The sequence below is a fragment of the Mustela lutreola genome, chromosome 16 (assembly GCF_030435805.1).
Source record: "Mustela lutreola isolate mMusLut2 chromosome 16, mMusLut2.pri, whole genome shotgun sequence".
Lineage (NCBI taxonomy): Eukaryota > Metazoa > Chordata > Mammalia > Carnivora > Mustelidae > Mustela > Mustela lutreola.
The window spans coordinates 41165572-41181722 of record NC_081305.1 but is presented as its reverse complement, the minus strand read 5'-3'; the positions used below and the strand labels follow the sequence as shown (position 1 = coordinate 41181722).

Below are 16151 nucleotides of genomic sequence, written 5' to 3'. Positions count from 1 at the left end.
GGGGACAGGCACAGCGGGGAGGAAACACCCAAATGCAATAAATAACGGCAGCTCAGGACCTTGCCCCTCCCCCCACCCAGCTAGGGCTGCACTGGAGTGGGGGGGGTCTGCAGGTTCTTCCCATTGGTGCGGGGGGGGGGGGGGAGGAGACAACGCTTGAGTGTGAGTCATTCACTTTAGAGCATCATTTATGGCATGAACTGGGAACGTAATGTGTTTACACACACACACACACAATTGTACATCGGCATCTTTACAATATTAAAGGAGTCATATACAAGTCTACAGGCATCGTACACGGCAGGAGGCCGGCTGGGGGCCCCTCCAAGACTTCCCCACCCCGGGTGGAGCCAGCACGTGGGGAAGGAGGACCAGGCTAGGGGATGGGGGGTATCCATCTTTGCACCTGTTGTCTGGGAGGACCCCTAGGGGCTGGTCCTTGTTGCAATCTGGAACCCAGAGCCCCAGGTATGCCTTGTGTCCCAGTCTCATCGGCAGGCTAGGGTAACAGCTTGCTTCCAATTCAGTGTGCATATTAGTGTGGGACAATCGGAGCTGGGGACGGCTCTTCCTGAGCTGGGGACCCAGAGGATGCTGCTGACACACGGGCCCCTTCACCATGGGGCCCATTCCTGAGGTAAGGATGCGGTGTGGCCCTGTGGCTGGTCTGGATGGAGAGAGACTTCTGCAGAAGCCCAGGTGGGAGGACAGACAGGACTAGAAGCCCTCGGGGCATTAGTAGGTCAGGTGACTCACCAAGTGTGGCCTGCACCCTGGGTGGCAGCAAAGGGGGAGGGTCTCAGATGGTTTTGGAGCCTTCCACCCCCTCCAACCCCCACACAGCCCTCCTCCCAGCAGCCCTGCCCCCTGGAGACCCTGCCTCAGTTCCGAAGGCATTGCCGTTCCTGAGTCTGTCTTTGGAGCAGGGACCAGAAGTCTCCAAGCCCCACTCTGCAGGCACCCTGGCCCCAGCACCCAGGAGCTCCTCTGCCGGGGGTCCGGGGCGCTGCCCGTCCAGCTACGAACTGAGCACCAGATGAAGAAGCGTTGGTCCTTGTCGGCCTCTCTGGCTTGTGCAGTTAGTTCCTTCCATCTTAAATACTGTAGAAAAATAAGCCATCTGTGACGCAAGGAGACCCAAAGGAGTTGCCAAGCGTGGAGAAGGATGAGTGGCTCCTCTGGCGTGGGCCCGGAAGCCTCTGCTGACCCCATCTCGGGGAAGGCCGCAAGGGGCTGGGGAACCCGAGCACCCGGAGTACTGTTCCCAGGGCAGCATCTCTGGGTCCCATCAACCGTCCTTCAGTGGGCGGGCCTCCGGCAGCCCACATTCTGTAGCCATGATATCTGGGGCTCCCTGGGCTGGTTCTGGACCCTCCAGCCCCGCCCCCAGTCTCATGGCCCGCAGCTGCGCAGGCAGAGGCAGCGCTCCCCAGCATTGTTTCCAGGTCCCTGGGGGTGTCCCCAGGGCCAGACGGCCTCAGGCGGGCACCGAGGCAGGGCCTAGTCCAGGGGCTCCTGCTTTATCCGGACCGCGGTGGGGGTGGGCTGCGGCCGCCGCTCCTCCCGGCAGAGCACGTACTCGCTGAACTGGGAGGAGTCCACACCACCCCCGCAGGACGCAGCCACACTGAAACCCCTCTGGAACAGCCTCTCCAGCACCTGCCCGGGAAGAAAGAAGGGTCAGCTGGGCCCCGCGGTAAGAGAGCAGGCCTGGTGGGCATTAGCCAGGGCAAGCTAGCGCTCCTGTTGCGATCTCGGGTCGGAGACCACCCTGCTTCTAGAACCACTCGCTGAGCAACCACAGGAGGGATGGGAGCAGCCAGACCCAGGGTCCCCCTGCGTGACCAAACCTGGGAAAGGCTACCCCAACCTGCCCCTCTTAGGGGGTCCACAGCCTCCATCCAGAGGCAGAAAGAGACTTGGAGCCCCTTTTCTCTTGTCCAGAACCTAACCCTCTCTCTACGTACATGTGGTTCCTCCCCCCTCCCCCACCTCACTGAGGCCTGACTCAATAACAGAGACCCTGCCCCGGGCCTCTGGGCAGCCACCTGCTTCCCTGAGCTGTGAGTCCCAGATGGTTTGGGGCCCAAGGGCTCATCAGCTCAAGGGAACTCAGAGTGGAGAGGGGGAGGAGCAGTCTTGGTGTCTGAGTCTCTATAGGCCTCCGTGTCCACGTGGGTTTGTGCCTCTGTGAGGGGTGGAGGTGTCCCACGAGTAGCAAGATCTGACTGACAGCCTGTGGAATGTGTGCGGGGAAAGGGGGGCAGACTTTCCCCCACCAGTGTCCACTCCACCCTAAGCCTAAATTAGGAGCATGCTCTTGGGTCTGGAAGAGCCGGTGTGGAATAGGCCCCATCTATCTGGGGTTCCCCAAACCCAAGACCCATCTGAGGAAAGCCAGCTCTGCTGGCCTTGGGCTGGTTGCGGGGTGGGGGGCGGCTGTGGGTCAGCATTTCCAGGCCATTTTGCACAGCCTCTGACCTGCCCCCCACCCATGGCCCAGGTTTAATTTGAATCGAAAGGCAGACTCTGGGTGTCAAATGAAGCACACTTTGTTGAAAATACTCTGGGCCATTTTTATAGAACATCCTTTTGGAAAAAAAAAAAAAAAAGCCCAGATCATTTTTTTTAAGTCCATCCCCCAGGCGCCATCATTTAATTATGAGCGGGACATAAATTATGCATCGACACATTGTTGCCTTTTCTGTAAGATGGCACGGAGGGCTTCACCGATTCAGGGACGGCGCCTCCCTCCACCTATCCCCATCGCCCGCCTGCCAGAGGGCCAAGGGGGTGAAGGAGGGGCGAGGCGGGCGGAGCCCTCACCTGCACAGAGTTGAGCCGGCAGTAGCCGTTGAGCGGGAAGCGGATGACGTGCGTGGGGTCCTGGTTCCAGCCGGCGTTGACAGAGTTGCACATGACGTCCCCCGTCTCAGGGAAGACCTCCTCGATGAGGGCCTTCTCACCGCTGAGCGCGATGCGCTCCCCCAAGTCCGGCGTGACCCGCACCACCAGGCAGTCACAGGCGCGGCTGCGGCGCCGCTGCTCCTGCTCCTGCTGCCAGCGCTCCAGCTCCCGCACCATGGGCTGCAGCTGGTAATACCGGGCCTCCTCGTACAGCAGGCTGAAGTCCTGTGGGTGCAGGCAGGTCGGAGGGCAGCGGGTGGGGGTTGCTCTTTCCGGCTCCAGCCCCGCCCCCCCCCCCACGTGCCCTGCCCCATATGCACTTCTGTGGATCTGCTACCCCTTGGCTCAGTGCGCACTGGGATGGTTGTGCTCATTGTATGGATGGGGAGAATAAGGCTCAGGTGAACCGGACAAGCCTCAGGAGTCTAGCCTTAACCCAAAAGGCAGCAGCTGGTGTGGGCCTTTGCCGGGTAACACTCCTCCATCTGGCCTCAAGTCCCTGGAGCAGAGAGCCGCCTCTGCAAAGACCAGGGGGGCTGGACTAGTGGAGCCTGAGGCCGTGCCTATGCCTGGGGACCTGCTGCCTTCTTAGAATCCCAGAGAGGAGAGGCTGGGCCTGGCACAGCGCAGCAGCAGCCTCACCTGCTGGGGGCGGGGAGCGCGGAGGAGAAAGGGGGCGTGGTCACAGCCCCCAGGGAGGCAAAGCAGAGCTGCCTAGGGCGGATTTCTGGCACACTATTTACTAGACCTGAGACCTCTGATCCCAGTTACTGACCTTCTCAGAGCCTCAGTTTCCCTGTCTATAAAGTGGACATAAACACCCAGCTCAGAGAAGGAGGTGAAGTCTGAGGGAAGACGGAATTTGCCCAGCGCCGGGCCCATCCTACCCTAACAGGCAGGCCGAGGAGGAGGTGTCTGGGAGCGGGAAGGCCCCCTCCACGAAGCTCACTCCCAGTCTGGCAGGCTCACACCACCTGCCCCTCAAACACAGGCACACCCATGTCTGCCCTGGCCCTGAGCAGCTTTAGGACCCAGGACTTGGGCCACTCACTGGGGCTGAGCTCAAGGCTGGTGGATGAGCCTGAGGACCCCTGGGGGAGAGGGAAGGAGGCCCAACCCCCAGAGCAGGGCCACCCCACAGGCCCTCAGTCCTTTCCCCCTGCTGGCCCCAGCCTCTGCAGCTACTTGGAGGGAAGGTCAAGTATTAGCCCCCGACCCAGGTCTGTCTTGTCTGCCAGGGACCCGTCCTTTCCCTCTGCTGGGGTTCCTCAAGGCTCCCTCCCTGTTGTCTGCTCTCATCCACTCCCGAAGTTTTTAAATGATACCTGCACACATTTTCCCTCACAGCCCAGAACCTCTCCGCCTGATGCCCCGCCAGCTTGTCCCACCCTGGGGCCTCCACGCATCCCCTCGGGACCCAAGCCAAAGGCCAGGAGGCAGCCTCGAGAGTCCCCTTACCCCCGACTGATCCACGCCACGGCCTTCTGTGGCCAATTCCCAAACAGAAATCTAATCTGCCGCTTTGTTCTATCTTTGCTGCCTCCCACCTGGACCAAGGCCTTCAGGAAACCTCCCTCGGCCTCCTGCTCCCATGCCTGGCCCTCACGGCATCCTTCCCCACACAGCAGCCAGGGCTGTCCTTCTCACTTGCAAACCTGATGGTCATTCCCTGCTCACAACCCTTTACCCATTGCATTCCGGGTAAAATGCCAAATGCCAGAGCTGGTCACCTAGGTCCCGTCTCAAAGGGCAGCCTCCTTTCCCTGCCCCGGTTCATAGAGAGCCCCAGGCTGACCCCTTCTTTCTGGTTCTGGAAGGTACCAAGCTTCTTGCCACCCTGCCCCCTCATCAAGGCCCTCACATTTGTTTGGCCCCATTCCTCCTGCACTCAGAGAAGCATCCTTCCCTCCAAACCCCCTGGGGCCGGGTTCTCCATGGTTCTCCTACACTACACTCTCTACTTCTATGGAACATTTGCCCCCCAAGGGAATTCATGCATTTTTGTTAACACCTGTCTTCCCACTAGGTTGTAAGTGCTATGGGGACAGGACCCAGGTCTGCCCCTCTTTCCCGGGATCTCTGGCCTGATTTTGGTGGTTGGCACCCAGTATCAGTTGGATGGAGAACAAAACAGCCCCAGGGCCACTGGGCCTTTGGGTGCAGGAAGGAAGGAAGGACATCTGCTGGCTCGAGTCAGCCTGAACTCCCTTCCTCTGGGATCCCCAACACCGTGGAGTGGCCCAGTGTGGAGTCAGGCCTCTCGGAAACAGGTCCGCTGCCCTAGACAGGCTCGCCCCGGGACCTGGGGGTAACCTGTTGTTTAAGAGGTCTTTGGTTTGGAGCAGGGTTTCCTCTGCTCGCTGCCAACAAGGAACAGTTGTGGGAAGCTCCGACTTGGGCCCACGACCGTCCTTCAAGGCGACAAACAAAACGGGGTAAGTGCCGCTGCTTAATCATTGTTACACCCTGATAAATAAGCTAAAAATGTGAGAAAACAAAATTAGTTTAGAAAAACTGATGTAGCCCTCGGCTTCATCTGTTAACTTTTTATCGTTACCATGACGACCATGGGCCCATTCATGAAGTCCCAGCGTCCCCTGTGCAATGGCCCCGTAGAGGCGACGCAGGGAGCAGGCAGTGGCAGACTCACCTTGAAGTCATCCGGGAGCAGCAGTTTGGACGTCCGCAGGAAGCTCAGGACGTAGCGGAAAATCTCCCCATCCCTGTCGATGAAATAGTGTTGCTTCAGACTGTCCAGGACGATGGGCTCGGTGCCATTGAAGAGGCGGCTTATTCTAGGAGAGAGGGAGAGTGGGGCGTCTGAGGCCGGGGTCAGGTCACCAGGCCAGGCCACCTGCAGGGGTGAGGGGGTCGCCATGTGGAACTCCAGGGCCATGCCAGGCATGCAGACGTCCACTGGGGCCACAGATGGACAGGACCCCAGCACATGTTCCATACCTGGCCCAGCCCTACAAGCCCCCAGCCAGAGATAGACAAACCTGGCCACTCGCACCTGCCCACCAACACGTTCCAGGCCTGGAAAAATAGCATGAGACCCAGACACAGCAGCCTCCTTGCCTCACGCACACAGACCCTTGCCAGGCAGACCCACCCAGAAAACTCATACTGGCCATCAGACACCCCGGCCCACGGCCCTACGCCCAGTGAGCACACGTAGGCTGGGCAAGGCGGTCTTGGGTCCCGCATACCCACTGCACCCGGCTCACGTGAATGAGCCTCAGATGGAACGCACTTGGGCACAGGGCCCGGGATCACATGGTCCCCTCCCTTGCAACACGCGAGTCCCAGGCAGCCCCAGACACACCCAGGCAGAGGCCACACCAGCCCAACACCCACCACCCTGAGACACCGGTCTGTACGCCTGGCGGACTCACAGACAAACCATGCACACACACTCACTCAGGGGGCCCCTAGGGGAGGAAGAGAAACAGGCGTGGATGGCGGGGGGGGGGGGGGTCAGCATGCGTGCCACAGCACACGCTCACCAGAGTGCCTGCCCACAAGATGCAGTGTTAACATGTACACACGCACCACGATCTATACGCACACATGCGCTCAGTGTGTACCCACGCACCTGTGTGCGCAGGTGCGGAAACAGGCACGAACCCTGGCATAAGAGACACGTCCCATGCCAGCAGCCTGTCCTCTGGAGGGCAGGGGTTCTGATGGAAACCCAGGACCTGCGGGAAGCTCGAGGGAGACCCTGCTGGCCCCTGTCTGCTCCACAGAGGAGGGCTGGGGCCTCTCTAATGCCCAGGGCAGCTGGGCCCATCTGACTTAGGCCTGGCTGTGGACAGTTAGGAGCCCCTCCTTGGGGGGTGGGGTTGGCAGGGTCCCCTCAGGGGCAGCCCCTCCAAACTCCCTTCAATAGGTATGGCCACCCACTGGCAAAACCCCGGTGCAGCAAAAGTATGGCGTGCACAGCCCGGGAGCATAGCGGCCCGGGATGCACAGCCAGTGCCAGAGCCTCCTGACTCATGGCCTGCCCTGGTGAGGACCCTCCGGGGAGGCCCGCCTCTCCACCAATAGCCTGGTCCTCTGTGCGCTCCAAGCTCCAAGGGCTCCTAAGGCTCTACCCTGCCCTATTGTGCACCAGGGCATATGGGCTGGGCAGAAGCTGAGGCGTGAGAATTCCCAAAGCCGGGCTGTCCCAAAGCCTGTCCACATTTGAGGGCTGGCCCCTGTGTGCAGTGGCCACGCACTCACCTAGTCTTCCTCTGGGAACATGGCCGAGCCCCAGTCCCAGTGCGGGGCGTGTAGAGGGCAAGGCTGCCTCACGGATAGACGTGAGCAGCTCAGAGCCTTGGATGAGGTATAGAGAAGCCCGGGCCTGTGCAACCAGAGCTGCAGTCACCCAGACCCTGCTGGAAAGTGTCGTAGGCTCCAAGGCCTGTTCCAGCTGCTGAAGCCCCCAGGACCTGGCCTCAGCAGAGCATGGGCACGGAGATGTCAGAATGGGGACCATCCAGTGCCCCAGTCCCATGGGCAGTCATTGCCAGACAGGAGAGAGCCCACATGTGGCACTATCAGGAAGAAGCATGAACCACAGCCATAAGCAAGTCAGCTAGTCCAAAGCCTCAGCCTTCTTGTGGAACCTTTGCCACTTTTCCTCACTGAGTTCGAACCCTCTGTGTGGCAAGCGCTGTTCTAGGCCTACCTAAGCCGCAGATCTCTCGGGAGACCCTGGCCACCCCACATTCCAGGTCTGGCTTGGTTCTAGATTAACTTATTGGTCCAAGACTAGAAGGTTCTCAGTCTGCCTCACTTTAAGACTGGTTCTAGATCTTACTGTCAGCGTCTCTTCAAAGAACAAAGGCCTTTCAGGCCCTCGGGATCTGAGGCTACCAAGGATGTGAGTAGGTTGATGGCAGGTTAGGACAATTGCCACAAAAGAAGCCCCCTTCTCCAGCCCCACCCCACCCCCAAACTACTGTCAGGGTCTTAAGAACCAGCTCCTTCTCTGGGTCTCTCTGTGAGGAGGCTGCAGGGTTTGGGGCTGCCAACATCAGAGGTCTTTCATGGAATAATCTGGCCAGTTCTGACCCCACCTGACAGAAGTCTTTTTTTTTTTTTTTTTTTTTTAAAGCTTTGGCTCCAATTCCCTACATGTTTCAGTGGAAGGTTTTAAGTGGAAGTTCTGGAGCTCCTGGCTTAATTGGCTGCTTCCCAGAGCCAGCATGGACCCAGCTTGGGACTGTGAAGGTAGCAGCCCTGGGCAGCCGTGCTTTGCTTTTTCTGGCTGCAGGATAATGGCAACGCCTGGGCCGGCCAGTGGCCGTGCCGGATCCCTGCTCAGGGAGCCCCCCTGAGAAGCCCAGGCATCGTCCTGTGGGCTCAGGGACCCATGGCTGTGGGGCACCAGGCCCCCAGTCTCACAGCACTGCACGGGTGGGACTTGCCTGACATCCACAAGCTCCCTGAGGTGACCTTATCTCTCACTGCTCCCTCTCTTGCTGACTCACACATCAGTGCCACTGGGTGAGGGGCTGATCTTCGTTTCCAGATTGGGTGAAAAAACCTTTTTTAATTTTAATGATTCACTTAAAGAAGGACAAGGGGTTCTTGCCAGCACAGCTGTCCAACCCGCTTCCCAGGCCTGGCCTGACCCGCGGTGGCCTGACCCACTGTCCCCTGACTGTCCTACGGGTCATGCTACTCCTTGGCCTCTAGGCCAAAGCTTCAGGCCCAGGGAGCAGCTCTTCCCTGAGCCAGAAGCCATCCAGGCAAGAATGACAGATTCATCTCTGAGCCCCAGCCCCGGGGAAAGAATGCAGATCACCACCCCCTCTGGGCACGTCCTGCAGGCTGAGGGTCCCACACGCCAGATCATGGGATCACAGCGGGCCTCAGCCCCCCTCAGTGAGAGGGCCTGCCCCCTCTGCAGAGAAGGATGCTGGGCGAGGAGGAGCTCCGCTGTGGGTATGGGTATGGGGAGGGCTGCCCCCTACCCCTGCTGATCCCAGGCAGCAGCCTGAAGACAAGAACGAGGTAGCCCTTCCCTGAAGGCCTGAGCTGTGATTACTCTAGAAAGGCAAGTGCCTGATTTCAAGAAACACTCTTCAGAGAGGTTGTGGGCAAGGGTTTTATGAATTTCACTCACAAACGTCGTCAACCGATTAAGGGATGATCTATCTCGAACAACTCCGGAATGCCGCAGAAGGCAAAATTGAAATTAAATAAGCAGAATCCATCTCCCATCCTAGACAGAGCTCCGCAAGAGAGCGCGCCGGCCGGCACTGCCAGTGTGGCCTCGTGGCTGCTGCCCCTGCCAGGCCCCAAGTTCACAGGCACCCCAGGCCTGGCCGCCGTTGGGCCGAGGGTATGAGCCCAACCGCCACCTGTACCCTGGACTCCCCAGATTCCCAACTGGACGCTATCTCCACCTCCAGCTCAGGCCCCTCGAGGGAGCCTTCCTGCCCCCATGGAGAGTTCCAGCCCTACCTGCTCCAGAGGCCAGGTGTCCAGGTCTCTGCGCTGAGCCACAGCACTAGCGACAAGGCAGACCGATGAGAATCCTTCCCAGAAATGATCCCTCGGTGTCTGGGGGATTAATTAACTCTTTTTTTTTTTTTTTTAAATGTATAAAACAAGGGCGATACCCTACAGCCTCAGCCCTCCTGCTGCTCTGCCCTCCATGGCGGCGGCCTCCCTGTGCCAGGAGCAAGCCGGCGTGGGCTCTGTGAACAGCACACTGCGTCACCCCCAGGAGATGCACGGAGACCCATCCCAGCTCCAGTCAGCCCTGCTGCCATGCCGACAGGAAACCAGGGCTGCCCCTGGGAGGGTCATGCCCCAGCGGCAGGAGCTGGGGAGCCTGCAGCGCCTAGCGCCTCCCACCAGCAGGCCCAGGAGCCAGGAGCCCCAGGATGCTGGGCAGAGCGCACAAGGGGCCCTGTTGGGAGGCTCCAGGTCAGAGATACTTGGTGTGCTGATGGGGGTATGAGGCTCCTGCTGGCCCACAGCCCTGGAGGCGCCTGAACATCCTGGAGCTCCTAGATGCTCCCCACCCCTCTGCCTGGCCCAGGGGAGCCAGCTGCTACCTCTCAGGGTCTCACAGGAGCTTCTGCCAGTGGGTCAGGAGCTCTACCTGGCACTTTCGATGCCACACACACAGAGTCCCAAGTCCCTGTTATAAAGCATCTTTCGAGAGGCAGCCTAGGCCTCCCAAACGCTAGCGCTCTGGGTCTGGGAGAGCAGGTGGGTTCTGGGGAGCCCACCTGTTGGCCGGTGGAGGGGATGGACTCCACTGGCAGCAGGCGGCCGATACTGCCAGGAGCCACGGCGCGCTTGGAGCTTACCTGGAGTCGGGGTACTTGGTGAGCGTGGCCAGGCTGCTGGTGTACATGTGGCCGCCCACGTCGATGTGCACAGGTGCGTTGGACTTGGTGAGCTGGGCGGGCAGTGGGATGCCCTGGGCGGCCAGGGGAGACACGGGCGACCGGGTAAGAGATAACCGGGACATGCTTCCTCCCTCCTGGAGATGGGGACAAGGCGAGAACAAGAGTGTCTCCACCACAGAGCCGTGCACTCCCTTTTCTGCCAATGTGATCACAGATCTAATCAGATCACTTCTGCCTGTGCCTGATCACATATTCAGCTGACAAATTACGGCCACCACTGTAATTAAGTGTATTTGCATCATTTTCTTCAAAGTACCAGAGGGAAAAAAGGAAAGATGCTTATTAGCAATAAGAAATCAAGAAAAAAAATTTTTCAAGGTGTCAGCCTCCAGGGGCATAAAACAAACTGCAAAATTCTAATTAAAGGTCGCGGGCTTATGTGTTAGATGTGAAATATCCCCTGACAAACGAATCACCAATTTGTGAATTGGGATTCAGGGGTTTTTGCAAGTTTGTCTCAGTAACGAGACACCTCTAAATTAGTGACTTCCTCAGCACCTAAGGCGTTGGGTTTTTATACATGTAGTAAATTTCACATCAAATTAAGAGCATTTTGGCTTCAAAAAATACATAATCGTACAGCCAGTCAACAGCCATCTCTGGAAGGTGGCGGCTGAGTGGACCGGTGGCCGGTGAGCAGGCAGACGCTGGGGAAAACGGTAGGGAGGGAGCCACCGGCCGCTGCCCCAGCCCACCCTGCTGGCTCTCACCGCAGTGCCGGCGCTGCTGTGGGTGTGAAGCGAGGACCCGCTCGGCCGCTCCTTGCGGTGAGGCATCTAGGCTTCCATCGCTGCCCAGAGTATCTGTGGGGAGCACCGACAAAACCACAGGGCTTTTACTCCTCAGTAGTCGTGGCTGCCCGGGTTCCCAGAGTCAGAGATGCTCCGACTCATCCTTTCTGCCTGTGCTCCCGGGGAGCCCCGCACCACACAGCCCTCTCCAGATTCCACCCGCCACTACCCTGTCCCCACGCTCCAAAGCCAGAGCAGCTTACACACACACACGCACACACACACACACACACACACGCACATGCACATGTGCACACACACATACACACACTCACACACGTGTTTTCTGGGCAGCTCCACGTCTGCTAATTCAGTTAATGACAGCGCTGAAGCATATGCTCACCATTATTGCCCCACAATGTCTCAGAACAAATCTGATTTTCCTGGTATTTTGGTTCAGAGCCACATTACCAAGCGTGTCTCCTCTTGCATCAGCAGAGAGCCCCGTGGACCACAGCTCAGGGAGGATCCCCCACCCTCTAGGAGCTGGGGAGCCCGGGACCTCTCCGAACACAGTCTCCACCGTGGTTAAGATGCAGTTTGTGAATGGCCGGACCCAGGGCAGCCTCCCTTGGCAGAAGCCAGGGGGAGAGCGAAAGTCACGGAGGAAGCCACCTCTTCCCTAGGGCGCCTGAGAGAGGAAACTTGCCTTTGTTTGCCTAGCCCGAACCTCTGCCATTGCTCCCCAGACCCACAGAACAGTCTAATGTATTCCAGACCCCCTCAGGATCACACACCACCCCCCCCAAGGCATTAGAGAGCTGGCCAAAAGGAAACAGACAGCAGCTCAGCAAATGGACCCTGTCTCCTGCTCCTCCCCAGTCACTTAGCGATCTTCCTCTGTGCTACGACCACCTGAAATAAGACTGTCGCTCAGTCGCTGGAAGCCACTCTCGGACACTATAGGAGGGGTACGGGTCTACGCAGTCCTTTGCGTGGACTTGAGGCTGTCTCCTGGGGGAGGGTGCACAGTGAACACCCACACCCACCCACTGACCTCTCACACGCTGGTGCCCCCACAAGCCTAACCTGGACTTATCTGTCTTGAAATCCTAACCTTGACTTGTGTCTTGAAATCCAACTTCCAATTTTAAAACCTGGACCAAGGTCCAATGAGCATTATCAATCCTGTCAATTTAAGTAAGGTTCCTCTCCCAGGATTTGTTCTGCCCTCGGTGTTCTGGCACGTTCCCTGACACGAAACTGGGGTGGGGGTGGGGGTTGGTAATAGACAGCAAGGTCTAATTTAGACTCTCACTGGGGGCTACTCAGGGTCTGCTGTTGTGGCATTCCTGACTTCTGGCCAGCTCCGAAAAGAAAAGCAGGTCGCTTATCTCAAGGAAGTTCTGAGAGACCAAAACAGACCTCAGGATGGGTTATCCTGCCCTGGGAGGCTCTGCTGGGGGAGGAGTCAGAAGGAAAGCCACACTGGGGATAAACTGCTGGAAGGAATTCCGATGGAAATTCTATCAAAGCGGACTGCGCAATGTTTTCCCAACTACCAGGAACACGACTCAAAGTGACATTTAACACCAACTACCCCTTACAAAAGCTCTTCAGTCCTGTTCTCACCCAAGCCTCTTCTCCATCACAAGCACAACCTGATGTTCACGGCAAACCAGAAACTCACCATTGGAAGCCCCAGGCTTTACGCCTCCACCAGAATCTCTCGTGCTGCCTCGGGCAAACGCATCTGTGCTGGACAACGACCTTTCCCCGACACCACTGCTGCGGTCAGAAGCACAAAAGTGGGTGCAGTAAGAGACACAAGTTCAGTCCCTCAACACCACCAGCTAACCCACAACCCCACGACCCAGCCCCAGCGCGCCGGGGGCCCTCCAGAGGCTCGCCCAGACCGCCTGTTGCAGGGGCCTCCGCGGTGTGGTGTATGCTCCGGGGCCTGCGGGATGCCAAACTGGCTAGGTATTGACCCGCTTCTCGGAGCTGCGGTGGGAGCCCCGGGTCCCGCGCCCGCCCGCCGCCGCCGCCGCCGAGCCCCGCCCGCCCGAGCAGAGGGAAGCGAGCAGAATGCCACGCTCATTTACACACAAAATGATTTTGTGTCCCATTGTGCTCGCAGTTGTTCAGCTCTCTGGGGGTGATTAAACTGGCTGAGCTGCGGCAGCTTGAGACGATTTCACTAAATCGCTTCTTCGTGAAGTCGCTTCTTTGCTAAGCTGTTATTTTAACCATAAAAGGTAAACAGAAGGCGCCTCGCGAGCTCCCTTCAGCTCTGAGCCCTGGGCGCCAGCCGCGGGCAAGAGTGCCAGGGGCCTGCAGAATTGTCGGGGGTGGGGGTGGGGGTGGGGGTGGGGGTGTCCGGAGGGGGGCGGGCGTGCCACCTGGTGCGCGCTAGCCCCGCCGCAGAGCCCGCCGGCTGGAGTTAACTTCGGGGCGTCCAGAGCCGGCTGGGCCAAGGCCGCCGGCGCCGCGGGGCGGGGGTGGCCTTGGAACCCGAAGTGCCCGGCAGGGCGGGGAGGGGCTCTGCGGCGGGGGCGGGGCGGAGGACAAAGTTAAATCAAGAGGCAGACACTTAGAGACCACAGATGGGAAGCTCGCCTAATTAAGGACGTAAAAGCGCTTTTGTTCTCAAAGTTTATTGTTGCCGGGATTTAAAAAAAATTAATTGAAACTAATGCTGTTATTCACTCGTGCAGTTAAATTCCTTCATGCACATTTGAGACACGGAGTGAAAACTTGAAGCTTATCTTTATGCACTCGAGGTGGGGGGCGCGGGAGGACGGGAAGGCGTTTCGGCTACGGGAGAGGGGCGTTTGCGAGTGTGTGCCCCGTGCGCGCGTCCAGGTCAGGGAGTACCCGCGGGCAGCCAGAGCCGAAGGCGGCCACCGCGTCTCTGTGCGGCCCGCGTTCGGCCTCCGACCCCCGCGCACCTGGGACCACCACCGGCTCGCCTGCCCCTCCTGCCCCGTCTCGCACTCGCGGGGTGGGTGTTAGAGGACGCACATCTGTCCCGTTAGAGACTTTTTCTGATTTGGGCGCCAAGCCGGGCCCTGTGCGCCCCGAAGCCCCAGCTGCATGAGCTCGTTTCTGACCCCGGAAACTCGCTGGCCCCTCAGGGCGCTCGGCCCTGCACTGAGGCCCGAGGGCCAGGACCTGCAACATCCTCCCGCCCCGCGCGGCCGGAAGCTCGGCGCCCGCCCGCGTGGGGAGGGTCCACCCGGGGCCAGGGCCAGCCCACGTGGGCAATCCCCCCCTCCCGCGCCAGGCCTTTGTGCTGGGTGCCCCCGCGCCGCCAGCCCCCGCCGCCCGGCACCGGGACAAAGCAGCCGCCCCCACCCAGGTCCGACCCCCAGGCGAGCGACTTTCTCGTATCGCCGCCACTTTGGGGACAGGGGTGCGCGGCGCTGAGCGGCGGCCGGCCGCGCGGGGCTTACCTCGGAGCCGGAGCGGCGGATCCGGCTCGGGCGCAGCCCCCGCCCCCCGCAGCCGCCGGTCTCGGGCGCCGGGCACAGCCTCGCCGCCTATGCTCGCTGCGCGGGTCGCTCCGGTCTCGTCCTGGAGTTACTTTCTCTCTCGCCCCCAACCCTCCCCCCACCCACCCCTCCCGCCCCGGCCCCCGCTTCGCGCGGCCCCTCGCGGCGCGGCGCGCCGGGGCCTCCCCTCCCCGCCCTCCCCTCGCCTCCTCCCCTCCTCGCGGCCGCCGCCGCCGCCGCCACCTCCTCTTCGTGCCGCTCTCCGGCTGCCCTCCCGCCGCTCCCACCTCCTCTCCTCCCTCCTCTCTCTCCAGCGGCCTTCCCTGACTGCTGGCGAGAAAATCAGCCCCCCACCCCAGTCTGTAGCCCGCGCCCCGTCGCGGCCGAGCCCGGACGCAAAGGGCAGCGATCCGGCTCCAAATTACCCAGCGCGGCGAGCGGGAGCGCGCGGCGACTCCTGGCTCGGGGCTCGGCTGCGCCGCGGGGCAGAGGATTAGAGTCGCAATTAGCTCCGCGCGCCCGCGCCTGCCGCGCTCGGCGACAAAAATGCGCTGTTTCCCCTCCTTTCGCCGGGCGATCCCCACCCGCCTCTCCCGGAGCCCGCGCCTTCCCGCCGGGGCCTCCGCCAGGACCCTCCCGGGAGCGGTGCGCCCGGGCCCCCGCGCCCTCCGCCGCCCAGCCCCCCGCCCCCCGCCGGCCGGCCACGCGGCGCCCGGGCCTCCTCCGGGCTCGGGAGGGGGCGGGGGAGAAGCTGATTTTAATCATTGTCATTTCATCTGATGTAATATTTCCCCAGGCGCTTTCAGCTGGGCATAAATTTTCGGCTCCCAAATAAGTAACACAGGGCACGTTTCTCACATTTCTTGACTCTTCGGTTACAAAGAGGAGAGCAGCCGCCGCCGCGGCGCCCGGGGGTAGGGGCGGGACTTGGGAAGAAACTGGGCTGCGAGTCGGCCCGGGCTGGAGCGGAGCCGGGGGCCAGGGCGCCCCTCCCCCTCCACGGCCTCCTCCCCGGGTCTCGGCCCCGACTGCCCCTCTGCCGGGTAACAGCGCCGCCCGTGACGTCTGCGGACACGCGGTCGGCCACCGCGGGGGAGGGGCGCGCGGGGGGCACCGGGCCGGCACCCGCCCGCGGCCAGACGCGCCATTTCCTTTCCGCGCGCGGCGCGGTAGAGACGTCTGCGGCTCAGACTCCCCCGGGCGCGCCGAGACCAGGGCCCCGGGCGTCCCTTCCAGGTCTCCGGGTCGGCTGCCCCTTCCTCCTCCTCTCCTACCTCCCCCCCACCCCCGCCCCGCTTCTTCTTTCTCCTCTTTCCCGTGCGCCCCGCCCGCTCCACCCCCTCCCCAACTCCATTTCCCGACTCCTAGGAAACGGAGCGCGGAGTCTCCCGTGCGCCAGGCCCGCACTGCGCCCCCATCCGGCTCCGGGGACGCCCGGGCCAGAGGCCGACCCGGGCTGGAGGGCGGGTGCGCTCCCGCCCGGAGCTGCGCGGGAGCCCCCACCCCGAGCTCCAGCCGGACCTAGACGCCCTCTAGCGGCTTCGATCACGCGGGGTTGGGGGCGCTCCGGGCAGGCCCGGGGCTGGGAGGGGGTGGAG

General features: G+C 60.9%; 1 protein-coding gene across 2 annotated transcripts; it reads right to left on the bottom strand.

Annotated features, from left to right (window-relative positions):
• Window positions 1–170: 170 nt before the first annotated feature.
• Window positions 171–14672, bottom strand: KCTD15 (potassium channel tetramerization domain containing 15). 2 transcript variants are annotated; one of them, XM_059152146.1, is made up of 7 exons: window positions 14515–14672; window positions 12750–12847; window positions 11039–11131; window positions 10227–10402; window positions 5558–5702; window positions 2827–3132; window positions 171–1659 (listed from the first exon to the last, which is right to left on the bottom strand). In XM_059152146.1, the coding sequence occupies exons 3-7, from the start codon at window positions 11102–11104 to the stop codon at window positions 1501–1503; spliced, it is 852 nt and encodes a 283-aa protein (XP_059008129.1). In that variant the 5' UTR covers window positions 11105–11131; window positions 12750–12847; window positions 14515–14672; the 3' UTR covers window positions 171–1500. The 2 variants fall into 2 exon arrangements, with proteins under 2 accessions (XP_059008129.1, XP_059008130.1); XM_059152147.1 differs by having other exon boundaries at window positions 12750–12844.
• Between the last annotated feature and the right edge of the window lie 1479 nt (window positions 14673–16151).